The following is a 25,704-nucleotide window of genomic DNA, read 5'->3' as shown; positions in this document are numbered from 1 at the left end:
TCAACGTCCAGGTGAGGGTTTGTGTCGAGACTTCCCCTTGTGGGTGGGTGGACTCTCTGGATCCTCTAAAGGACACTGACCCCATCACGGGGCCCCAGCCTCATGGCCCACCTTGTAGCATGGTCACATTGGACGGTAGGTTTTAAGATGTGAGTTTGGGGGACAAAGACATTCAGATCACAGCAGCCTCCTTCGGACTTTTCTTTAAAGTCAGCCCTTTTCTCCAACCTTGGGGCCCCTGTGTCCCTGGCTGGGACTGTGGTGACCACCAGCAGCCTGTCCCTCTCCGTGGGTGAAGCAAACCCAGAGACTCCGGGGCTCCCAAGACAAACTGACGTGTCCGGGAACAGGTGCAGGGACGTGTGACCTGCTCCAGGAACACCCGGCCAAGAAGCCACCCCAGAGCCTCCCTTGTAGGCCCCAGAGGGCTGTGCCCCCGACACAGGAGCAGCGCTGCCCGCCATGTGGGCAGAGTGTGCAGGGGCTTGATGTGAGCGGCCAGCTACGGGAAGTCCTGCAGGGCAGGGAGGGCTCAGAGCTAGGGGCCTCTTGGAAAGCAGAGGGGCGTGAAGAGGCTCACTGAGCCTCGAGACCCACTGTGTGAGTCAGCTGGAGCCATGGGGCCGGGAGCGAGTCCTGCAGCCTAAGCAGAGCTGGTCCACACCAGGAGACAGCCCGGGACCAGAGCTGGGAAGGGCACCCACGGGGTTCCTGCGGCACCTCCTGCACTCAGAGCCGGGCACTGGCCAACCACAGCCCTGGCCAGCGCAGGCGAGGGTCAGTTCTTGATCCCGCAGGACACATGGGGACCCTGAGCCCCACTGGGCAGAGAAGTCGTGAAGTTGGTAAGACCCATGATCAGGCTCAGGAGAGCAGCTCCTGCCCCTGGAGGCACAGGGAAGGTGGGCAGCGCCAGAAGCAGGGGCTGAGCCAGGGCTTCCTGAGCCTGTTGGACTCCCCAGGATCGATCCTTCCCAAAGCAGAGGAGCTGGCAGGAGCTGCCTCATGCATTTTTAAATGGCCATCACTTGGGGTCATCCTCTAAATGGGTTTTGTGAACCTCAGTGGCTCCAACCAGGTGGCAGGAGGCCCCGGAGAGGCTGCAGGGCAGGGTTACATCTCCACCCTCAGTGGCCTCCTGGCAGGAACCCAACAGGGCACCAAGAACAGGCCCCCTGCTCCTCCCTGCTCTGAGACCGACTGTCCCAGCGGCTCTCAGCCCAGGCCAGCAAAAGCACAGAGGCAAGGCGCCGGGCGGTGGGGCTGGGTCTTCCCTTTTCTTTTTGGTTTCTGGCAGCCGCCAGGCCTTCCACCATCAGTTTTCTGATCTAAAGCTGGCTGACCAGGGACAGAACCCTCTGAAACCGTGAGCCAAAGTAAAGACATCTCTCCTCCTCTCAGTTGTTCTTGTCGGCATTTGGTCCCAGCAGTGAGAAGCTGAGCCGCAGTCCTAGGTGATGTCATTGACTAAAACTACTCTGTGGCCTTGGAGGACGGGCGAGCTGCTACTGACTCGAGAGCAGGTATTGTGCTAAGGGAACCCCAGCACCCTGAGGACGACGCACAACCCCAACGGCAGGTGCCACTCACACCACAGCGGAGCTAGACTCAAAACGTCAGAAGAGCAAGTGCTGGTGGGGCTGGAGGGGGCCTCTCTCCCAGCGCTGGTGGGAGCACCAGATGATCAGCCCCTGCGGAAAGCACCGAGCACTGAACTACTCTGTGGCCAGCAATTCCATTCCTAGAACATTGCAAACGTCCACAGGAAAACTTGGACAGTGGCAGCATCACAAGATCCAAAATGTGGAAGTGGCCCAAATGTCACCTAGGAAATTATGGGTAAATAAAGCGGGTCTCTCCTGCAGTAGAGTAGTATTCGGCCATAAAAAGGAATGAAGCACTGCCGCACGCTGCCCTGCGGTTGAACCTCGAAATCATCATGCTCAGAGAAAGCAGCCAGACACAAAAGGTCAGGGCTGCGTGGTGCTGCTGCAGGTGTTGTTCAAAAAGCGGGGTAGTGATTGTCTGGGGCTGGGGACGAGGGGCCTAACTGGGTGATGGATAAAAGGCCTGAGGCTTGGGGTGGTGAATGTCACCTGGTCACACTCCGCAGCTCTGCGGGAGAGAAGCCACAGGTGGGACACTGAGGCGGGTAAACTGTGATGGTCGTCTGGGCTGCCCTGCAGTGCGAGGAGACGCTCCAGAGGGCCCAGTGGCCGCGTGCTGGGAAGGGGCAGAGGCTCGAGGAGGTGCGGTCAGTGCTGCCCACAAGGCACCCCTCACTGAGGCAGAGGGCTGCATGAGCGATTGGCACTGCTGTCACTAGGGCCCCAGAGTGACCGTCCTCAGGTGGCCAGTGCCACGGTTGGATGGTGGCATTGAACTGGGGATGTGGCTCAGTGGTTAAGTGCCCCCAGGTTCAAACCCTAGTAAAAAATTAAAAAATTAAATGTGTGCCTTATTCTAAAATCTATTTGAAAGAATACAGTTCAAGAGTAACCAAGAAAATTTTGAAGAACAAAAGGTGGGGGCTTGCCCTACCAGATTTTATTTTCGGCCGTGAGGATGGAACCAGGGCCTCATGCCTGTTGGCAGGCTCTACCACTGAGCCTCGCCAGGCCTAAGGAATGTCTTCCGAAGCCCGTCATCAGGAGAGTGTGATTCTGTGCAGACAGACAAGCGGACTGACGACCCAGTCAGCCCCCAACACGTGCTCCAGGAGGGCTCCTCACAGCACGGGGAGGAGGTGGTGGGCTGCTCCATCAGCCGCCCTGGCCAAGGTGCTTCTCAGGCAGGAAACGCTGCAGTAAAGCTGGACACACCTCCACGTGCCGTGCCTCCGACTCAGAGGTGAAAAAACTGAACAAGCACTTTCAGAAGAGAAATGCAGGAGACTGATTCTATGACTGGAAGCAAGAAAGGATTTCCTAGCAAGATATGGACATGAAAAACATAACAGAAAAATCCTTTAAGTCACTTTCATTAACATGAAAGAAGTCTGTGCATCGCAAGATACGAAAAAGGGAAAACGCAAGCCAGAAATGAGGAATTTTATAACACAAAAGATTGACAGAAAGATCAGTGCATCCCAATTCTATGCAGAATGCTTGTGAATCGATCAGAAAAAGGTAAACGCGCCGTAGGAAAGGAGGGAAGCTGTGGAGATTTCAGGAGAGGAAGCCCCGGCGTCCAGCACGCTCACTCGTTGGCCACCTCGAGCTGTGACAGACCCCCCTCCACACCAGCAGGTCACATCTGACCACCACTCTGCCCACTGCACCATCACTCTGATGACCAGCCTCCAAAAGAGAATCCCACTCCCTGGGCAGTCAGCATGAGAGACGGAAGAGAAGGGCTGAGTCCAGCTCCCCAGGTGAGGGGCAAAGGGCAGGGTAGTCGGTGGGGCCCGGAGGGCCAGTGCAGGGGAAGTCGCTGGCGTCTGTGCCCAATGCATGTGCAGAAAACGGCAGCGTCACCCTGCTCTGGGGGTGGACTTTTGGACCCCTGAGGTCAAAGTTCAGCCATCTGACACCTGTGCAGTCCCCAGGCAAGAGTGAGTGATCAACAAGAGCAGCCTTCAAGTCCCTGAAAAGCAGCCTGGGCAACCGTTATCATCACGACCCACATGGCCGGGCACAGAGGTGTCATCTACAGCAGCGCTACTGGGTGGGATACATACTGCAGCTGCCTGACCTCCAATGTTGGTGACTTTAAAAGTCAGCTAAGTGGGTGTGGTCACACACACCTGTGATCCCAGCCACTCAGGAGGCTGAGGCTGAGGAGAACAAGTTCAAGGCCAGCCTGGACAACTTAGCAAGATTCTTAGCAGTTTAGTGAGACCCTGTTTGAAAATGAAAGGACTGAGAGTGGGGCTCGGGGTGAAGCACCCCCAGGCTTGCTCCCCAGCACCAGAACCAAAATCAACACAAAGAGCCACCCAACTGCAGCAAGCAAAGGGGGAGCAAGCCCAGCCACAGTGGGAGGGTCCAGGGAGCAGAGCTCACCTCTTCCCAGGTGCAGTGAGTCCTCTCTCAGCCTGCACCTCCGTATCTCACCTTGAACTCTCAGAGGTATGTGTGGGGTGGTCAGTGTCATGCAGCTGCAGTCCCATAGGAAATGCATGGACTGTAGTGACACAGCTGTGAGGATGAACTTGGGGACCAGCACACTGAGTCCTGGCTCTGAACAACACTGAGAAAATAAGATCGACCCCTTGATGGGATTCCCTGGGTCTGAAAACCGTGGGGCGCCTCCGCAGGCTGCAGCAGCTGCGCAGCACCTTCTTTGTTGTGGACGCTGGCACCAGGCTGACCAGCTCAAGGTCAGCCTTGCCACCCATGTCACTGCGAGGTGAGTTGATGGTTGTAATGGCCTGGGGACTCCGCCAGGGGCGCTCCTGCCTCTGTTATGGTTTGGGGATCAGCCCTGGGAAGACGGGCACTTCCTGAGCTCACTCTGTCAGATCAGGTGAGGCAGGCAGCGACCCAAGGAGGCAGATTTAAAAGGGCCGCTGAACAGGCTTTATTGAGATATCACTCCCGGGCGGAACTCGATCAGACCCACAGAGTGGACAAGAGGAGGGTCTGAGGACTGGACTTTTACGGGGCTCACAGCAGGAAGGGAAGGGCTTGGGACAGGAAAAGGTGTTCTTAGTGTCCCTTGTCCCCTTGGAGTTGGTCAGGGGAGTTGGCTGAACTCCAGGATTGGCCAGGGGGTCCTGCTGATTGACAGGCGTTAGTCAGGAGATCTCGCTGATTGACAGGCGTTTCTGCGGCGCCTGATTGATGTCCCCCCCCCCCACCCGCGGGCTGCTTTGTTCTAAGTGCCACCAAGTCGCCACCACTGACCTAACACACCCCATCCCTTGTGGGACAGGGGACCAAGCGGTAATGGGCAGGTACTCCGGGGCCCCCAAGTGGGCACGTGAGTGTTCGCACCCCTTCTCTCCTCTGCCCGCGGGTTGGTGTGCTGCTGGGGCAGGTTCTTCCTGGAGCCCCCCACTTCTCTGAAGGCCTCGTGGCTCTTCCTTTTCACCCCCCCACCCCGGTGCTCCCCAGGCCTCCAGAGCCATGCAGAACAGCACCCGGACAGAGATGAGCCCGCCGTGCAGGCAGCCTGGGAGCTTCCAGCAACATTCCCCTTGGAGACCCACCTGCCCCCTTCCAAGACCCCTTCCTTCAGTCCCTCAGCCTCCACCCCTCCCGCCCTGTTTCCCGGCTCCGTGTCCCCAATGGCCACAACCACGGGGTGTCCTCGACCCTGTCCTTCAGCTGGCTCTGGCGATGGGAGGTGAGCAGGACATTGGAGGAGGCACCACTGCCCCCTTTTCATAGGGCAGTGGCCTCGGCTGGCCCTGTGAGTCAGGCTTCTTACAAAGCCCTGGCAGGTGGGTCTGACCACTGAGCCATCGCCATCATGAGAGTCTTGGATGAACTGAGACATTTTAAGACAGTGTGTGGAGCCTCTTGTCCTGAAAGTGATGAGAACCTGGGGGGCCTTGGGGACAAGTGTGCCCAGAGGGCTGCCTTCAGCCAGAGGCAGGATCTCCCCGGGGAGCTCCGTGAAGACCACCCCCAGCTCCCTGCACCTTTGCTGCCTGATCGGACTTCCTGACTCAGGTCTCTGCAAACAGGCTCCTCGGTGGGACGCTGCTTCGGGTGTGGTGTTCTCCACCTGGGCGGGGGACTGGGGCCCCATCCCCGGCTTCCATGTGTTGCTCTGGGCGGTCAGGTCATGGTGTGGTTGGCCAGGCGCCCACCTCCTTGTGTGCCTGAGGCCATTCTCTCGTAGAGGTGGACGCTGTTGGCCACGGTGCTCCGCGCAATCATCTCTACCACAGCAGCTCGGCACATCACAGTGGACACGACGGAGGCAGGGACCTAAGGAAGTGTCAGGACACACTGGGCTTGGAAAATATGACACAGAGAAGGTTGACAGTGACAGAAAAATGGACACTGGAGCAGAGGAGCTGTGTGAGGCCCACGGGGAAGTGTCCAGAAGCCCGCCACAGCCACAGTGATGCCCTCTCCTCCCTGGAGGACAGTGCCCTTGGGTAGGAAGGAGCCCTTCTGATAGGTCACTGCACCTGGCCATGGCAGCTGCCCAGGCAAAGGGTCCAGACAGGACACCAGGTCTCTAGTGAGGCCCAGTGCTCCAGGTGTGCAGATTGCCAGGTCTGCGACCACTCACTTCTTTTGTTCAAAGTTCCTTTACAGACTGGAAGCTCAAGGGAACACAGGGCAAGTGCTGGGCCATTTTGGCAATAAGGAGTGTGTTTTGGATTATAATTCAGAGGCCTCCAGACCCCGAATCCAAATCCTTCCCCCTATGCCACCATCCTGTCCCATGGAAATACAGCTGCTGGCTCTGGCTGTCCAGAGGAATGGGGAGTGGAGGCCAGCACTAGACAGGTCGGGCAGAGGCAGAGCAGGCTGCTTTGCAGGCAATTGAAGCTATGACAGATTTTTGACAGAAGAATCTTTCTGGTACTTTCTATGCCTGAGCTTCTAAGGCTTCAGAGCGACTCCATCCTGGCAGGTGCTGTGAGGCCAACACCCACAGCAGGGGGCTACAGAGACCCTGGGAGCCCTAGTGAGCTGGTCCTCTAGCACCTGCACTGACCGTTCCCTGTCCCTTCCCGGGGCTCAGGGTGGGAGTCGGGTGGTGTGGGTGCACCCACGTGGCCCACTGACCACAGGCAGGACAAGTCTGATGGCGAGCTTCCCTGGCCTGTCCTGGCCCAGCCCAGCAACAGGCCTCCTCCCAGGACCGCAGGCCATCTGGGAGCGTGTTCTCAGTGAGCTGTCTTGCCGTGCGCCCACTGCTGCAGGGACCCGGACGTCAGGGCTCTGAGTCCTGGCCCTGGAGGAGGCCTGCTCGTGAGGATGCTCTCCAAAGTCCGTTTCCTAGAGGGGCTGTACTTGGAGGACCACACCACTCGGGATGTGTGTGCCCTTACCTGTGCTGGGTCACACGGCACGAGTGCGTGGGTGTGCGGTGTGTGCATGTGTGACAGACAGCCCACGGGTGGGACTCTCCAGAGATCCTGACTGAGCCCTGGCTTCCCAGCCTCCCAGGAGCCCAAGAGGGGCAGGCCGCTGCTGCCAAGGCCACCTGGGAGGAGGCCCCAGACAGAGAAGCCTGTCCATCAAGGGGCTGCTCCCAAGAGCAGGACACCCAGTTCCTTCAGTGTGAGTTATTTGGGGGGACAAATGAGACCCTGGAGTAGCTTTCAGTTATAATAAGACTTTGGTTTTGAATAAAGAAGAAAAAGGGGTTTCCTTGTCTTCTCTACAGAATTTGGTTTTACAAAAAATCAATTTTTAATATTTAAACGCCTGCTCTGGAAAACCCCTCGTCCTTGATGGCCTTCAAAGCCCGGCCTGCACGGTGGGTCCCTCAGCACACACGGCCGCCGAGCATCCTGGTGTCTCTGCCACGTGACCCTTGATTCCCTTCCAGAAAGCAACCGGCGCAGCAGGGAGAGACAGGGCAGTGCCCTCAGCTGGGTGGCTCCCAGGTCAGAGCCAGGGCCCAGGGACCGTCCGGTGGCCCTCTGCTTCCCCCCTGGAAAGATCTGTGCAGAGCACAAATAAAGAAACGAAAGGAGGCCAAGAGTCACTTTCTCTTATATTGTGGACATTTTCTCTCCTTCACAGCAGCATTTCTAACAAACAAGAATGATGCCTGCAGCATTTATCCAGAAAATACCACCGCACGAGAGCTGAGCACCGCTCACACAGCCTTCCACGCAGCCCTGCAGGCAGACGTCTGCAGAACAGCACCGCCAGTCCTTGGGGACACGGGCCTATGAAGTCTAAGTCACCCCCACCCCGACCGACAAGTTTCCACACCAAAATACCTCTCCTCGACTACATAAAGCTCGTGAGTAGCAAAACTTGTAAAAATGAAGTATACAAAAGGAAACACCCTATAATACATTTGCACCCTGTATACAATGTATCCCTTTGAAAGTGGCGATGACGTCGGGCATGGCAATTTTTCAAGGATAGAAAAAGAACCCCAACGTCTGCCACGCGGCACTGCAGTCGGTGGTTTGCGTGGTTTTCCAGAGATGGTCGTGTGGAGTCCGCGCTTGCTGGCAATCCTCAGGATTAAGAAGCCAGTGGCGTCTCCTGGCATGGAGGCAAGGAACATTTGATTGTCACAACATACAATTCTGAGACAATAAATACAACTAGAGCAGATGCATGTCTTCATTGGATCAAGTAACTCCAGTTTAATTTAATACGATTTAGTGCATTTCAGTATCTCATTCACAGTTCAATTGCTGTCTAAATACTTCTGCAACAAAAAGTTAATCTGAAAAATTAAGGAGAAAAGAGAGCTCCAGGTGACCTTGTCAGCACAAAGCAATTTGCAACAACCCGTCATCTGTGAAGAGCCCGTGTGGCTGCTGCCCAGGCTGCCTCACGTCGGCTTCTCCGGTGACCTCCTGGGCTCCCAAGAGTGCTCTCGGAGCAGGTGAGGAGAATGCTGCCATTTCCCCCGAAGCCGCAAACGCTTGTAACAAACCTCACTCACACACGCCCACCCCTCTCCAGCAAGCAGATCGCAGGGTGACATTTTGCCCAAAATCTGTCCCTGGCCCTGATACAACAGAATCTGGAGCCCGTGGCCAGTACCCACGGGCAGTCCCCAGCAGTGTTCTGGGATAAAGCCAACGCCCAGATCAGTGGTGCACCCCCCAGGCCCAAGCTGCTCTGGGGCGGCTTGCCTGGGGCTGGGGAGCCAGCCCACTAGAGAAAGGGGCAGGCCCGGGGACCGGGGACCAGGGACATGCCGTTTCCAGAAAGAAGGTAGGCGGGTGCATCAGACTCGCTGTCTTGACTGTAGAAGGGTCAGAACCTGCCACGCCACACCGCTCAGCACGAGAGATGCATGCAGGGACCGCATGCAGCCGGCCAGCGGGGAGGGGTCTGCAGCAGCAGGTATGCCTGGGTAGCACGATCCAGAAGACAGTCAGCAAGGCTAGGAGGGTGTCACTTGGCCTGTCCTATAAGGTCTCAGGCAGAGACAAAGCAACATGCAGAAAGAGCCACTTATTCATCCCCCGGAATCAGATTTAGCTGGTAGTCCCCAGGGGCACGGTGGCCTCCTGACATCTCGTAAATGACACAAGAGCGTGACACACAGCTGGGTCCGGCCACTGCCTTTTCTTCAGCGTCAGTGCTCAGAAACACCCGGAACAGACCAAGGCCAGGGGGGTTCTCCAGCTGGCGCAGAGGGGAGGACGGGGCAGACAGGCAGATTCAGAACTGGTTGGTGGTAATGACCGGCATGGGTTTTTTTTATAAGAAAGTGCTTTATGGTGCTGGTTGGGTTGCTTAGTGGTTCATCTATTCAGAGCTCAATTCCTCAAACCAGCTCTGCTCCTTGAGGACAGGGACTTCACAGCACCTCACCAGCTGGGCCTTGGGTGGCCCCCTTCTCTGGGTTAGCCACTTATCAGGGAGAGGCCTTTTTAGACCCCTCGAGGCCTTTGTTGGGAGGAGAGAAGGTCCCCGTTGAAGAAGTGCCTTCCCTTCTGACCACTCAGCTGTCCCCAGCTTCTCTCCCTGAGCCCTGGGGACAACCACTGTTAGGACACTAGTAGAAAACCCCTGGAGAAGAGCACAAGGTCCCTAGACACTGGTAGCTGCACAAAGGCACTGTAACATGCCAGGCATCACACAGCTCCATAGAGAGGCCCAAAGAGCTGGCCGCTTCCTCCCTGCTCCCCACGGCATCAGAGTCTGCCTGAGCTGGCTTGTGGGGGCGACTCCACAAACTGGCCGCAGCAGAAGGCTGTGGATGGAGTCCCCAGGGCACCTGCTCCTGGGCCGGAGCAGACAGCCCAGGAGACCCTGTCCCAGGTTGAGCTCAGCCGGCCAGGTGCTGGGCTCTGGAGGAGCACCATGAGCCACAGGGCAGCGGGCAGGACCTCCCTACCTGTAGCCCCGGAGGACATGAGCACATGTCTGAGGGCCGTCGGACTGCTTCTGCCCGAACACAGCCTGAACCTGGACATGACCTCAGAAACGACTGGATTCAGAAGTAGAGCATGAAGGAAGAGAGAACAGCACCGTGCAGAGACTCATTTAATTTAAAATCCAGGGGCTCTCCTCCCCGTTCCTTCTGAAGCAAATGGAAAGCAAAACCCAGTACCCTCAAAAATCAATACAAAACCCCCGAACATTCACGGTGTAGTTTTTATTGCTCTCGGAGGGCTCGTACCAGATGTGCACGCTGGGCTGCGGTCATCAGCCTCTCCACGGCACAGGTAAAGCCTGTGCCTGGACCCCTCACGGTTCACTCATGGACTCAATGCGGAATCTATATTATATATTGATTTCAAAGGCGGGGAGACTCTCTGGGAAGCCAGAGCTATTAATTCATGGCAGAATGGGAGACTGCATTCCTAGGGCATGGACGTGCATGTAGTGAGTGCCCTTGGCCTTTTCTCTTGGGATTTCCTAGGTGACAGTGAACTAGTGACAGATGCAGACCTAACCAGGGGCAGAAAGAGGAGCAGCCAGCACGGGAGGAAGCCTCAGGGTGGGGCCACCCAGAGGGGCACCCGGCTCTGTGCAGAGGAGGAGGCCGGGAGAGACGGGTGAGGCCGAGGGAAGAGGTTCAGTGTCTTGCTTGGTTTGCCCGCCACCCTCACAAGGAACGTGCCACTCCCTGTCACACACCAGCCCGCACACGCCCTCGGGGGCTCCCCTCTGCCTTCCACACAGACCACACGGCTCAGAAGCCTCCCCTAGAGAGGAGGCACCACCAAGCCCAATCCCCCAGCACTGAGGGCCGAGGCACAGTCACTCTGATCGGTCCCTAGTCTCCTCCAGGCCCTTCCTCCATTTCTGCCTGTGTTCAGAATGCTGGTTACAATGTATCAGAGAGAACACCCGTTTTTTTCTCCCTTGCTAAAAAAGATGAAGGGAGTGACTTTAAAAGAGCCAGTTCAAGGTTCAAGACAAAAGCCCGATGCAGGTGGTGGACAGGGTGGACAGCAGCCAAGGAGGCCTGGGTTCACTGGAAGCCAGGAGGGGCCTGACACACTGTCCACCCAGCAGCTGCCCTCACCGAGCCCAGCGTGCATTAACTGTGCTGCAGGAGGAAGCATTCCCGGTGGGCCGAGGGGACCTCGGTGAGAACACCCTGTCCTGTGGGGACACTCAGGGACGTCACCAAGGTGGGGGCGGGGCACTGTGGGCACAGGCCTGGTGAGATGACATCTGCCTGGACAGAGGCAGGCCCTCCCCGGGACACAGGGTGCCCCCTCCATCAGGAAGGCCAGCCAGAGGCCAGCTAGTGAGATCAAGTCAGCCCACAGGTGGCATCCGCTGTCCCCACGTGCCTTTAGAGGAGGGCCTCCTTCCAAGGCCCCCACAGGGCTGGCTCTTAACCTGTGGGCCCTGCATGACCCTCTAGCCCAGCCCCGGTCCAGGGGGCTAGAGCCTGGTGGCCATGAAGACAAGGACAGGGACAGGAGAATGCCGCATTCCCTGGAGCTGCCAGGAGCCCACTCTCTTTAAAAGAGCTGGAAGGCAATTCCACACAGGTTAAGGAGGAGGGGCAGCCGGCCCGGGGGAGGCAGCACAACATGGGGCCTGCTCGGAACCAGTCTGATTTACATTCAGTGTGTGCTGATCACAGAAAGGACTCTCTTTGGAGCCCTCCCACCATCCAGAAGCCAAGGTGCAAAGCGGGTGGGATGAGTGCGCTCTGGGGGCTGGGCCGTCCCCCCACACGGGGAGGACAGCAGAAAGTTCCTTAAGAGTCAGTGTCTGGGGCGCAAGGAGGAGGGCCAGGGTGGGTTCCCGAGATGACTGATAAAAACCAAAACCTCCACCAAAGTTTAAGAAGAGAGCAGCCCAGGCCCCTGCTGGAGGTGGAGTCCGAGGAGCACCCCAGGGGCCTCCTCCATCCTGCCAGCCCTGAGGGCTCCCGGGAGGAGCTGCTTCTGCCCGGGACTCGGGAGGGTCCTGCACGTGGGAGCTGGGAGCGCACGCCTTCACCGCAGGCCTTCTGAGTGCTTTGCTCTTGGCTCAAGTTTTATTTGTTAATATTAGTCACCAGTTAATAAGAAAAATAGTTTCTAAGTGTCTCTTTCCCCTCGCTCTGTGGGTGTTGTTCTGTTTTTAATTGAGTTAATTTGATACCACGTCGGGTTATGTGCCTTCAATCACAGCCATTAATTACTCCTTTTTCTTAAACTCTTGGTTTCCGTAGCTGGAGCCTTTCTCTATTTCAGTCACTCCTATCAGTCTGCGGACTCCAAAGGAAGCTTGAAAAACAGGAGAGAGAAAGAAGAGGTCAGGCTGAGCTCTGCACTGAGCCGCGAGGCTTGGGCCCCCTCCTCTGCCCAGCCCTCTCTCCTGCCCCATCCAGGGAGGCCACGGAAGGGGGCTTCGGCTTCTCCTTGAGCTCGGAGCCGGGCTGCCACTGGGCGCAGGCAGGGGCTGGGCTGCACTGCCACAGGCGAGGGTGAGGCATTTCTCCCGCAGGGGCAGAGGCAGCCGACCTGCGTGCGCGGTGCCCGGCCTGCCCTCCACGAGCCTTGGCTGCTCTGAGCAGGGCCTAAGAGGCGGGAACAGACGGCCTCACAAAGCCCCAGCAGGTGAGACAGACAAGCAGGATGCTCAGATGAAGCCAGCCGCGTCCTGTCCCCTGAGGGCGGTCCCAAGTGAGGGCTGTCCCATGGCAGAGGCCAGTCCCCTCTCAGGACCCCCCCACTGTCCTGAAGGAGAAGCAGGGCACGCCAGGAGCCGCCTAGGGAAGTGGGCCTGGCAGCTGAGGGGCCATGCAGGTGGACACTGTGTCCCTCCACAGAAGCCCATCCATTTGCAGGGACAGTCCACAGGGGCACATGCACCGTGGGTGTCCATTTGCCAGCCAGGCCAAGTCCAGCAGGCACCTGGAGACGTAATCCAGGACAGGCCCACCAGCCCAGCCCAGCCCCCAGGGGCCTGAATGCAGACACAGTGACTGGGGACATCTCAATGGTGTCCTCACCAGACAGCTTCAGTGCAAGTACCGCAGCGGTGGGCCGAGGACATGACCCCGTGAACTCCTTGACCCTGCAGCTCAGGGGTGAGAGCCACAGCCCCACAGGGCCACCAGGATGAGTCATCCAGTCCTGGGCACCGAAGCTGGCATGCGGGGACACTCCCACACAGTGGGCTGTTACCGTAGTGCTCATTACCTGCTCCCACAAACCCCAGGAAGGTCAGGATCAGGAGAGGGGATCCACTGGCAAAGACGCCCAAGGCAAAGCTGAGGAGCGGGGACAGGAGGACAGTGGCCCAGCACAGGAAGTTCAGCAGGGTCCACGGCCGCCGGGCAGGCCGGATCTGCTCCCCGGGGAACACGCCCTTCTGCTTGTACATCTCCTGCAGTGCATCCTGGAGGCAGGGAGAGAACGGGTCAGGCTCGCTCAGGCAGGAGGACCGTCCACAGCGAGAGCTGACTCTGGTGTCCTGCCAAGCGATGGCACCACAGTGGTCCCAGAAACCACGCAGCCCTCTGACCGGGAAGCTGCCAGGAAGCAGCCTGCCAAGCCAGAGAGGCTGCCCCGCAGGACGGCAAGCAGGGGGCTGGCTGGGAGGGGCACGCCCTGCAGGGCCGCCGCTCCACAGGAGAGGTGTGGCAGCTGTTGGGACCTGCTGGGGTCCTGGACCTGGAACGTCTTGCACTACCACCATGGGGTGCCTGCCCCTGAAAGGTCCTGGTTAGCAGAGAGGCATCCTGTGCTAATGGAAGGGGTGGAGGTGGTATGAGCTGGGTGGCATGCAGGTGCAGCTGGCCACAGCTCATCCACCAACAACACTGTCCAGGCTCTCTCCACAGTGACAATGGGGGCTCACTGCACACAGAGCTCGGCTGGGGGACAAGCTGCAGGTCTGCCACAACAGGTCCCTGCAGCCAGCACACACCGCCAGGTAGCTCCACATCCGGAAGGGGACACGTGTGGCATTGTTAGTGTTTTGACAGAAGAGGTTAAAGTGCCAAACAATGCCCTCGAAATTACAGGATATGCATGACTATGAGCGTGTGTAGTCCTGAATTTAGAAAGATGCAGCGCACGTCAGTAATTGCCTGGGGAGTGTGACGCCATACACTTTATTTCCTTTTCATTTTCAATTCGCATTCAATTTTATTCTGCTGTATTTTGTGGTATAGAAAATAGGGGGCGGGGTAACAAACACGGGCTTGCAGTTGTGCCCATTCCCGCCGCTCGTGGAGGACCTGCATGGCCAGGAGCAGCTGTGCTGGACACACATAGCAGCCTGGCACTGTTCTTGTTAGGAGTACAAATGGCCTCAACATTCACAGGCAGGAAAAGGAGCCACTCGAGTGGACACTGCTCACGTGGGACCTCAGAAACAGCAGCGACCAAGAAGAAAGAAACAAAAGACTGCCACGGACACTGTGTCCCTCTGCGGTGCACTGTCCTTGATGCAAACCTCAAAACAAGGACTTGAGAGTCAACTGAGGGTGCTGTCACTGTGCGTCACACCTTCAGGAAAACTGCAGGCGACGTGAAACCCAAGCCCGGGTCCCTTGTCAGAACTCCCACTTGCACTGGCCTCAGCTTATTCTAGACAACAGAGGCCAGAGGTGGAGGACAGGGCTGTGTCTGGCTCACCCGCGTCGCCATGCCCTGTGTGCGTGAACAGAGGTGCCCGGCGCTGCCTGCAGGTTCCACAGCGTCCTGGGAGCTTTCCACAGGCACATTCCCAAGATCCAGCTGTGCTGAGAGCACATTTAGTTCATTCATTTTAACTATCATGTCACATCAAACGGACCGACGAACATGACGTAACTGTTCCTAATCATGAACTTCTGGGTTGTTTCTAACTTCCTGCTGACGAGTACTGCTGCTGGCAAGCGTCACTCCACTTAGGAGTTCCAGAGGCTCAAATCGTGACCTGAGACCAGAGGCACTTTTCTTAGCACTTGGTGTAACCAGACAGACACAGCCGTGCAGCTCCAGGATGCAGGACACACTATTTCCATTTGTCTTTTCTTCTTGTGAGAGTCATGCTGCTTTAGGGGCCCACACTTGGCCCTCACATTTTGGAGGACACGGTTATGGGCCGCAGAGTGAGGTCTCAGTGCATGCACGCAGTGTGTGATGACCAGCTCAGGACATGCACATCCGTCACTCAAACACTTATCATTTCTTCATGGTGGGAACAGTCAAAACCTTTCTACTATTGACTGTGAAACACATAATTAATCACTGCTGTGCTGGCGGTAGGGTGTCTCTTATCCATCTGCGCGAATCCTCTCTCCACCCTCCTTATCCCCTGCCTCCCTAGCATCTCAGAACTCTCTACCTCTGAGCTTTCTGTTTGAGCTCACATCTGAGAACACATGGTATTTGTCCTTCTATGCCTGACTTTTTTCAACTAACACCCTGTCCTCAAGTTCCATCTCTGTTACTCAAATGAGGGTTGTAATAGTGTTTAGGGTGAGTAGTGTCATGTTGGGTACATCCACTGAGGAACACCTAGGTCCATCCCACATCTTGGCTACTTGATGAGCACTGTGATAGACCAGGGGTGGGTGTGAGGCTGCATGGTGCCATTTCAAGTCCCCCCTTCCTCCCTGCCTCGTGGGCTGGCCGTGGAACCTGGGCCTCATGTGTTCTAGGACGTCCCTGCAACTGAGCCGCCCGCCACCCTATGCCTAGTTTTCCGAGGACTCTTCGTAGTGTTCTCCATAACAACTGTACCATTTATGTTGCCACCAACAGTGTATGAGCGTCCCCTCTCCACATCCTCAACAACAGGCTTGTCTTTGGTCTTGTTGACAAGAGCTGTCCTGACTAGAGCGAGATGCCACTGTGGTTTGATCTGCGCTTCAGGACATTAGTGAGGCTGAGCATGTTTTCATGTACGTTGGTCGTTTGCAGACCTTCTCTTGAAACACATCCTTTCAGATCATTTGCCCATTTTTAAACTGGATTCTTTTCCTCGTACTCAACTGCTTGAATGACAGTACTGTGGATTATCGATCCTTCTCGGGTAATAGCTGGAATACATTTTCTCCCACCCTCTGGGTTATCTCTTCCCTCTGCTGATTGTTTCCTCTGCTGTCCAGAAACTTTTTAGTCGAATGGAATCCCATTGTCAAACTTTGCCTTTGGTGCCTGGGCTTCTGGGCTTATGTCCAAACCACGGACACGCTCAGGTCATTTCCCCTGTATTTTCCTGTAGCAGTTTCAGTTTCGAGGCTCATACTGAGGCCTTCAACCTGCTCTGAGTTGGTGTGTGGTGACAGGCGTCTGCTTTTAGTCTTCCATATGAGGAGAACGCTTTGCCATGACCACTCATTGGCGAGAACGTCCTTGCTCCAATGTAAGTTCTTCCGAGGGGAGGCCTGCGGTGAGGGCGCTAAAACACAGGGACTTATTCCTGGGCTCCCTGTCCTGTTCTGCTGGCCTAGGGCCCGTGCTGTCTGGGTCCCTGGGACTCTGAAGGGTGCTTTGAAGTTAGTAAGGCATTGCAGCCTCCACCTTGATCTTGCTGGTTTGTGCTGTGGTCCCACAGGAATCTTGATTCTCCAGCCTGTGAACATTGAACGTCTCTAGTTTTTGGTGTATGTCTCTAATTTCTTTCATAAATGTTCTACAGTTTTCATCGTAGTGATTCTTCACCTCCTTGGTTAAGTGTATTCCTAGGTTTTGTTTGTAGCTGTTGTAAACTGGGCTGTTCTTGGGATTTCTTTTTCAGTTAGTTCGTTTCTGGTGCATAGAAGCTATACTGATTTCTACACGTTGATCTTGTATCCTGTACCTTTACTGAATTTATCAATCTCAACGGTTTTGATGGTGTCTTTAGGCTTTTCTCTTCATGAGATCACACCCTCTGCAAATGGGGTAGGCCTGCCTCCTCTCCACCGTGATGACCCTTCTCTCCTTCTCCTGACGAAGTGCTCGGGCCACGCTGGGTAGGGCGGTGAAGGTGGGCCTTCTCGCCTCGTCCCAGGCCTCAGGGCAAACCGTGGACTTCCGGTCTCCACCCACTCAGGATGGTGCTCACTGTGGCTATCATATTTGGCCTTAACTGTGTTGAGGAGCATTTTTATCATAAAGAGAGGTTGACAGAAATGATGTGCTCTCTCCAAGTTCCCAAGCACACGGCACAGAGTCCACCTCATTCCTCCCTGCTCTCCTTTTACATTCCTGTTCAGTCCACAATCTCATTAACTGCTCTTGCCTAAGGTTTTCTACCTCATTAATATTCCTTTGGAAAATGCTCTTGGTGTATCTCACTTGCTTTTCTATAGCTTTAATTTCTGTTTAAATAATTCCTGCCGTCATTTTTGTCACTTTCTCTGGGTTTGCTCTATGGTGCATCTGTACATAACGAGCATGTACATGTGTGCACATGTGCATGCTCAGCATGGGGAGCCTGGGCACGGCTCACGCCCGTCCAGTGCCTGCCCTCTCTGGCCGCTTGCCGTTCCTCTGCTTGCTCTCAGGCCTTCCCATGGCCCTTCCCCTCCTTTCCCAGGTCTCGTCCTCCCCCTTCCCTTCTTTCTTGTGCTTCTCATTTTGAACACCCTCCTCCTGGGTGGGCGTCCCCCTGCTCGCCCGTCAGTCTCTGTCGAGGCTGTGGCTTCCCAGCCTGCTGGGCTGGAGGAGGTCTGGCTCTCCTGGTGCCTGGACTGGAGTGAGGAGCTCATCTCTGCGGAGTCTCCTCCATGCGAAGCTAGACGGCGTGGCTTGGGTCATGCTCCTCCAGTGTGGTGCTGGTTTCTCTCAGCTTCTCCAGGGGATTCTCTTGGAATCGCTTTTTATGCTTCCAGAGCTGCCTGTTGGCACAAGTCCCATGCCCAGGCTGAGGGCACGGAAGTCAGAGGAGATGCCGCAGCCAGGTTGTAACATGGTGTGTGGGCTGGTCACCCTGGTGCTCAGTTCCGTCTCCCTTTTGGGTCCCCAGAGATTTCCCTTACTTTCTTAAGAACCTATCAGGGCATTTAAAATGCTGTTTTTCAAAGGCTCCAGGAATTTCTCTAGTGACTACCGAGCACATTGAGAATGGAGACCCAACATCCCAGGTACTGTGTGCTCAAAGTGCATGGAAGCAGGTTTGGGGGAGGCGCTGTGGGGGATGGGAACAGGACATGGGTGGTTCCCATAAGAGCCTTCTAGCATTGTCTGTTTCTCATCCAGGACTTGAGTGTCTCTGTCCGTACCTAGAATTTGTTTTACGTACAAAGGACAGGTGTGATGAGACAGTCTCAGCATGCTTATGTGCACGTGATGTCATCCTTCTCCTTTTTCTCTAGTCAACATCTCAGAAGTTGAGGAAAAGGGAAGAAAAAAGAAGAGCACCAAAAGCCCGTGAGGAGCTTGTGCTCTAAGCCGCCGGATACCCTTCCTCGCCGGCCCGACACCTGCCCAGGAGACGGGGCCCAGGGGAGCGGATGTCCTTACCTTCTCCTGGTACAGCCTATGGAGCCACTGCGCTGCCCCCTTCTCGTCCTGAGGGATCTCCTCCAACGGGAACCTCCTGTTTCATTGGGACCAAGAGCAGAGTGAGTGACAGGGGACGCCGGTTCTTAGGCACACACTGTAAGTCCACTGCAGTCTTGACTCTGCTGGGCACCCAGAGAGGCCGAGGGATGCCTCTAGGCTTGGGGACAACCACAAGTGACCCAGCCACAGAGCACGAGCCCGTCGCCTGTGAAGGCCACCTCACATTAACTATGCTTCCTGGGAGGCTGGGTCTTCCAGCAAGCCCCCCATTCCCCGCCTTTTTTTGGTACTGGGGATTGAACCCAGGAGCACTAAGCCATGTCCCCAGACCTTTTCTATATTCTATTTAGAGACAGAGTCTCACCGAGTTGTTAAGGTCTTGGTAAGTTGCTGAGGCTGACTTGGAACTTTCAACCCTCCTGCCTCAGCTTCCCAAGCTGCTGGGATTGCAGGCGAGCACCCCTGCACCCAGCGACATGCTTGTTCTCTGAGTGAAAACATCTTTCCTTAGGGAAAGGTCACTTCTTCACAAGGGGAACCTACTTGCTTCAAATGTGGAAATTAAGAAACAGAGCAGCTTTAAACTAGCCTCCCAACAGCTGCTTCAGGTGGAGTCTTGACCTGCTGCATCCAAATCTACACCTGCGTCGCCAGCCCTGGGGCCGTTTGCAGGGGAAGAGGGGTACGCAGGTAAAGCCTGACATAACTGGAGAAATCTCCATATGTGACAGACCACAGCTCCTATGTTGAAGGTAAGTTGGACGTTGAATAAATAGAAAGTACAAGTCACTAAGATCCCGTTAAAGACCGTTCAGTTCTTCTGTGTTCATCAGCAGGAGGAGCAGTGGCCCGTGGGAGGGGCCACACCTGTCTCACCAGGGCACAGGCAGGAGGGGCCTCTGCCCCAGGACTGGCTCCCCGCCTCTGGGAAGGCGCACAAGTCCTGGCACGCAGAAGGGCAGCAGAGGAGATGACCCGCGTCACTCGCAGGGGGCAGCTGTACCTCTGCTCAACTCCGCCATAGCTTTGCATGGTCACCTGGCCAAGGAAGAGCAGCACTGAAGCCGCATGTGGGGACAGGTCAGCTGCCCTGAGAGCCAACCAGGCTCAGGTGGACTTAACGGGGGCCAAGTCAGCTGTATCATAGCTTCAAACTAACAGTGAAAAGCAGAAAGCAGAGAGAACAGAGGTCCGGCCACAGCTCCCAGACTTCAGCCCCTGTGGAGTGACATGAAGACCTGCGCCCTGCAGGGCGGGGATGCTGGACCGCTGGATGGAGCTGCTCTGAAGGACGACATGGCCAGGACCAGCCCACTGAGCCCCGGGGCTCTCAGGACCCAGCTATTGAAGTGGGACGGCAGAACAGACCCCACGAAGGGCAATGGGCAGACCAAGGCGGCCGCTCCAGGCTGAGCCCTGGAGGGGGCGACCTAGCAGCTCTGGCCCTGGGCAGTTGCCCAGACAGTCTCTGCCACTTATCCCCCAGGGCTCCTTGCCAGGGTGACAGAACCACCAAGGCTCAACCCTCGTCTGGGCGCCAGCCTAGAGCTAGGGCTTGGGTCTCGAGTGTCTCCCAAAGACCCAGCTGTCAAGGTGTGGACTGCAGGGAGGCTGTCGGGAGGTGGGAACCTCACGGGGGGCTGTGGGCGGCCTTTGGTGGGGGGCCCTGCCTCCCCACAGGCTGGAACAGCGGCCCACCAGTTGTGGGTGAAGACTGAGGTGCAGCTGAGCTGAGCCTTTCCTTCTCATAAGGTGATGACCTCAGGTACTTGTACAGCGACACAAAGCTGACGAGCACCTGGCCACGGGAACTGACCAGCGCCCCAGGTGAACCACTATACCTGTGCCAGAGATTAGCAATACAAGGAGGAGAGCCCGGCTCGCACCCCTTTTGCACCCCCAGGGTCAACGAGACCCTAACCTCACTTAGCCTGCCAACTGCCAGGAAAGTCATCGAGCTGTTGTACAGGTCACGAGTTGTCCCTGGGACCTTCCCACAGTGTGGACACAAGAGCTGTTGGCATTTTTTTATAAACTCGCTAACATGAAGGCGGCAGATGCCATCTCCCAGGTCAGTGGCCAGGATGAACCCATCAGAAAAGGCTGGACAGCCAACATGAACCAGGAGAGCGCCAGGCTGGGGAAGGCCAGGGGCCACCCAGGAGAAGAGGCAGAGCACCGTCTGGCCGCCTGGCCCCTCACGCAGAGGAGAGGCCGATAAGGAGGCCACAGGGACGACACCTGTGGCTAACTCAGACACACCTAGGCCTCGAATCGGGGCTCGGCGGGTCACCTCCTCTTCAGGAGCCATAGACTGGGGGCACCAAGGAGTGGCGATGGCACGGGGCGCTCTGTGAATGGGGTCAGAAGCATCCTTCCTGAGCCTCACAGGACAGGGCTGGGCACAGTGTTCTGAAGCCCTGACGCCCAACACGGCATCTGACAGGCCCTGCCTTCCTGGACCCTGCTGAAGCCCTCCCTGGACTGGAGTCTTCAGGGGCCAGGTGTTCTCCACCAGAAGGCTCTGCAGGGGCCCCACAGCCCGCCAGGGAGGAGACCTGGCTCTCACCCTTCCACAGGAGGTCAGTGGTCAGCACCTGGGGCTCCAGACCTCTGACCCTGGCCAGACCTGCAGCACACCAGGGAGGGACAGGGAGCTTTACTCCTAGGGATCCACCTGGGCTTCCAAGGGTGGAGGGAGGGGCAGGAGAGGAGCCTTGTGCTGGCCCAGGGCAGACACAGCTGGGGACGCACAGGCCCCTCTGTTCCTCCCTTTGTCCCACGTTCTCCAGTGGATGGCCTGAAGCCCCCAGGCCTCCCGCTCAGGTAGGACAGGGCTGTTGCAGAGCTCTGACACTGCAATGTGCCCTGCGGCTTGTGCAGCCTGGGCTCCTGGCAGGAGCAGGGGCGGGAGCGTGCTCACCTCACACACATGTCCGCCTCGTACTTCTTCCCATAGAGGATCCCTAGCAGAGACGGGTTCTTGTTTCCTCTGAAGTTCAGGGTCACGTCATAGACAGCTGCAACTGAGGAAGAGAAACCAGTTTTGTGAGCAGATGGACAGGGACACTGCAGGGTGGTGCTGCTGCCCAAGGGACAGCGACTGGGCAGTTCTACCCACAGAGCATGCAGCCTGCTCCCCACTGTGGCTGTGGGCTCAGATCCCCGCCTGGCTCCAGGGTCCCTACTGTCTCCCCTTCCCTCCAGCCTTTGGGACTAACTAGACACATTGCTGCTCTGTCCTCCTGCGTGAAGTCTGCCACCACATACGTTTTCTTATTATTTTATTTTATTATTCTTTATTAAAGTTGCTTCCCACTACCTAGCATCTCATCACCTCAGAAAGTGACCTGCAGACCTACTCCATTCTCCCCTTTATGCTTTGGTGTCCTGTGTATACAGGAAACACGCTTGTTCTGAACAAGTCCCTGCTTTTCTTAGGGCTCTGCTCCGGCCCTGGGGCGCCTACCTGTGCCCCGCAGGCACTGGACCGCGGTGGTGAAGCCCTTGGTCCGAGGCAGCAGGTGGTGCTTGAGGGGGGGCAGCCCCTTGGAGGCGGCCACTTCCATGCTGACGCGGTGCTTGGTCTCCGTAAAGCGCGTCCCTTCACAGTACAGGAGGAACTAGGGCACGGAACATGGGGGCAAGAGGGTTATGCCAGGGCCTGCGGCTGGAACAGAAGCCTGGAAATGTCAGGCTCAGCATGATCCAGGTCTCAGGCGACCTTGAGCCACAGCGAAGCACTTGCTGCTGACTTGGTAGAATCAGACACAGAACCACTCTGGTGACAAGCTGTGTGTTCTTTGAAATGCAATTTTATTTTAGGGCTGCACCCTGCCTTCCAGCTGCAATGGAATGCAGCCCAGCTTTCCTGAAAGAAGTCTCCAGAAAGAAGTGAAACTTGAAAGCATCTCTGGGCAGCAGCCTCTGAGCAGGGTGGAGAAGGTCTGTCCACCCCTGACAGCCTGGGCATTAGACATACTAAATAAGGAGCCAGGCTTCCAAGAACAGACAGAGGGAAGATGTAGAAAAAGACAAGGGCACAGGCCGAGCAGGGCCTGCGGGCTTGGGGAGGGTCTTGTAGGGGGTGGGGTGGCGGAAACCCCACCCCACCTCCCTGGGGAAGCCCCCAGGTCTGCACCACCAGAGCAGGAGGTCCCCTGGGGCCTAACAACTGTGATCTGGGCTGCTGGAATGGACAGGGGCAGGCTACGAATGCCAGCTGTCACCGCCAGGGCAGCCCCTTGGGAGTCCCTGCCCACCAGGCACTCACCCACATGTACTCGGGGTAGTCAGCCAGGCGCCTCAGCCCCTCGATGACCGTGTCCCGGTCCTCCTCCCACTTCCTCTTGCAGAACACGATCTCCAGGAAGTACCACGTCCAGCCAATGAGGGGCACGTACAGCAGCTCCTTCTTAGCGAGGACTTTGGAGCTCTGGGGGGGGGTGCCATGGAGTACATGGTGGGGGGCAGACCACAGGGCAGCATGAGGCCAGCTGCAATCCTGCCCCAGGGACCTGCTCTGCAGTTGTGGCTTTCCTGATTCAAAGCATGTGCTATTCTTGGGGACCCTACCTTGCAAGTGTATGTGACTTGAATCAGTGTCACCTGGAGGCACAGATGTGCCATGGCTTCCTGAGACTGACAGAGGCTTTTGCTACAGTGAAACCCCCTCATCCTGCCTCAGTGGTGTTTGCGTTTGTCTGCAGCCGCTCAGCTAGTGAGAGCAATTCCGTAAGCTCAAGTGCCATCGTCCAATAGGAGAAGGTAACCATGAGAAATGAGCTGACAGCTAGTTCCAGGACAGGTGGGGACCGGGAGGGCATCCTGCAGACAGGCCCTGGGAACCAGCCACTCACCGCCCAGCTCCGAGGAACCAGGGTTGAAAATCTCCAAGGAAGGAAAGCCCACCCACCTTGCTACTGCTCACCCCCCACCTCCCTGGGGCCCCACTGCTCACCCCCCACACCTCCCTGGGACCCCACTGCTCACCCCCCACACCTCCCTGGGACCCCTGCTCACCCCCCACACCTCCCTGGGGCCCTGCTGCTCACCCCCCACACCTCCCTGGGGCCCCGCTGCTCACCCCCCACACCTCCCTGGGCCCCCCGCTCACCCCCAGCACACCTCCCTGGGCCCCCTGCTCACCCCCAGCACACCTCCCTGGGACCCCTGCTCACCCCCCACACCTCCCGGGGGCCCCGCTGCTCACCCCCCACACCTCCCTGGGGCCCTGCTGCTCACCCCCCACACCTCCCTGGGACCCCGCTGCTCTCCCCGCATACCTCCCTGGGACCCCGCTGCTCACTCCCCACACCTCCCTGGGACCCCGCTGCTCACCCCCCACACCTCCCTGGGGCCCTGCTGCTCAACCCCAGCACACCTCCCTGGGGCCCCGCTGCTCACCCCCCACACCTCCCTGGGACCCCGCTGCTCACCCCCCACACCTCCCTGGGACCCCGCTGCTCACTCCCCACACCTCCCTGGGACCCCACTGCTCACCCCCCCCCCACACCTCCCTGGGGCCCCTGCTCACCCCCAGCACACCTCCCTGGGACCCCACTGCTCACCCCCCCCCACACCTCCCTGGGCCCCCCGCTCACCCCCAGCACACCTCCCTGGGACCCCACTGCTCACCCCCCCCACACCTCCCTGGGCCCCTGCTCACCCCCAGCACACCTCCCTGGGCTCCCTGCTCACCCCCAGCACACCTCCCTGGGCTCCCTGCTCACCCCCAGCACACCTCCCTGGGGCCCCTGCTCACCCCCAGCACACCAAAGCGTTCACACATGGTCCACCCACAGAGGAAGTCGATCTCGAAGTTGTGATTGAGGATGATGACCACGTGCTCTTTCCCGAAGCGGTCCACCGTGGCCTGGTCGGTGAAGAGCGTGCACTCCGTGCAGGACCACCACTCCAGGAGCATGACCAGTTCTGGGGGCAGAGGACGGAGTTGGCACTGCGCAGCCCTGACCGTGGCAGGGCCGCCTCTGTGCAGGCAGCCGTGTCCCCCGCAGTCTCTGCGTGCTCTGGGAGTGCCTGCAGGGCCAGTATTTTCACTAGAGGAGAATTTTCTTCCCAAACTAAGTTTTGAGGACTTATATTAACAAGTTTCCCAACCCAGCTTTCTCAAGGTGAAGGTGACGGGCAGGCACAGCTGCACAGCTGCTCACAGGGACCGCACCAGCCTGCAGTGCAGAGGCGCGACCAAGGACCAAGTGGGGCCCAGCCGGAGAGCTGGTGACAGCCGCAGTCCACAGCACACACGACCTAGGCCAGCAGCCCCACCTGGCATGTGCCTGGGAAGCCGCAGGCTGCGCAGCCCGTGGCCGACACCACAGCCCTGGTGCTGTCCGGGCGCACGGGCGGAGCTCAGCCACAGAGGCTGCTGCACCTACTGTGATTCCACTTCGTGACACGGACAGGCATACCACAGGGACAGAAAGAAGTTCAGGGCTGCCTGGGCCAGGGCGGGCTGAGGAATGACCCTTAAGGCCCCAGGTTTCCTTCTGGGCTCAGACAGGAGCCTGGTGGGGCCCCACCAGGGGGCCATGCACTCTAGGTGGGGACTTTAACTCAGTAAAACTGTCTGAAAAGAAAACAAAGGTGGCCAAGGTGATGTCTGGCTTGCGCATCTGAGAAGGGCCTGCTGACCGGCTTCCCCTCTCCAGCAGGGCCACCTGGGGTGGACACAGACAGGACCTGGTGGCGTGGCTCTGTTTCCCACCAGCACACTCGGACCTAACTGAGGGAGGGCCCCCCAGGGCTGGGGGGCTGCTGTTCACAGTGCATTCTGCTAGATGGGGACTTTTTCTTTTAATTGCAGTAGGAACTCTCCACATGAGATCTGCCCGCTTACTGCACGTTCAGGTGTCTAGTGCAGCACGGCCATCGGAGGCACAGTGGGCACTGGGACCTGTCACACCCCCATCCGCTGCTGCCCCTCCCCTCCTCGGTGCACACCCTGCTTCCTGGCACTTGAGGTGCGCAGCATTTGTCCTCCAGTGACGGTTCACTCACTCTACACCACGTCCTCAGGGTCACCCACACTGGACCCCCACCCAGGAATCCCCTTTCTGTCTACTGCTAGCAGCACCCCATCACCTGCCGCGCCTTGTCTTCACCCCAGCTGCTGGTGGCTCTCAGGCCACTGCTGCTAGCTCCTGTGAAGGGAGAGACAGGTGTCTGGGGCGGGCCTTCTGCAGAGC

At 57.6% G+C, this 25,704-nt stretch overlaps 1 protein-coding gene across 11 annotated transcripts in view; it reads right to left on the bottom strand.

Moving 5' to 3' along the window:
- Positions 1 to 7,616: 7,616 nt before the first annotated feature.
- Agpat3 (1-acylglycerol-3-phosphate O-acyltransferase 3) overlaps positions 7,617 to 25,704 on the bottom strand; it is a 70,553-nt gene continuing 52,465 nt past the window's right edge. For 8 of the 11 annotated variants that reach the window (XM_078044735.1, XM_078044740.1, XM_078044737.1 and 5 more), the window contains 7 exons: positions 24,261 to 24,535; positions 22,770 to 22,931; positions 21,966 to 22,119; positions 21,420 to 21,522; positions 18,455 to 18,530; positions 13,211 to 13,409; positions 7,617 to 8,135 (listed from right to left, as the gene is read on the bottom strand). In XM_078044735.1, the coding sequence (XP_077900861.1) occupies positions 7,822 to 8,135; positions 13,211 to 13,409; positions 18,455 to 18,530; positions 21,420 to 21,522; positions 21,966 to 22,119; positions 22,770 to 22,931; positions 24,261 to 24,535 (1,283 nt within the window). In that variant the 3' untranslated portion in view covers positions 7,617 to 7,821. Of the gene's footprint in view, positions 8,136 to 12,038; positions 12,293 to 13,210; positions 13,410 to 18,454; positions 18,531 to 21,419; positions 21,523 to 21,965; positions 22,120 to 22,769; positions 22,932 to 24,260; positions 24,536 to 25,704 lie in introns of those variants that run through there. The other 3 variants (XM_078044743.1, XM_078044744.1, XM_078044745.1) reach the window with 3 other exon arrangements.

Source organism: Ictidomys tridecemlineatus, chromosome 3 (assembly GCF_052094955.1).
Source record: "Ictidomys tridecemlineatus isolate mIctTri1 chromosome 3, mIctTri1.hap1, whole genome shotgun sequence".
Lineage (NCBI taxonomy): Eukaryota > Metazoa > Chordata > Mammalia > Rodentia > Sciuridae > Ictidomys > Ictidomys tridecemlineatus.
Note: the sequence above shows the minus strand (reverse complement) of the source record. Positions and strands in the feature narration are given on the sequence as shown.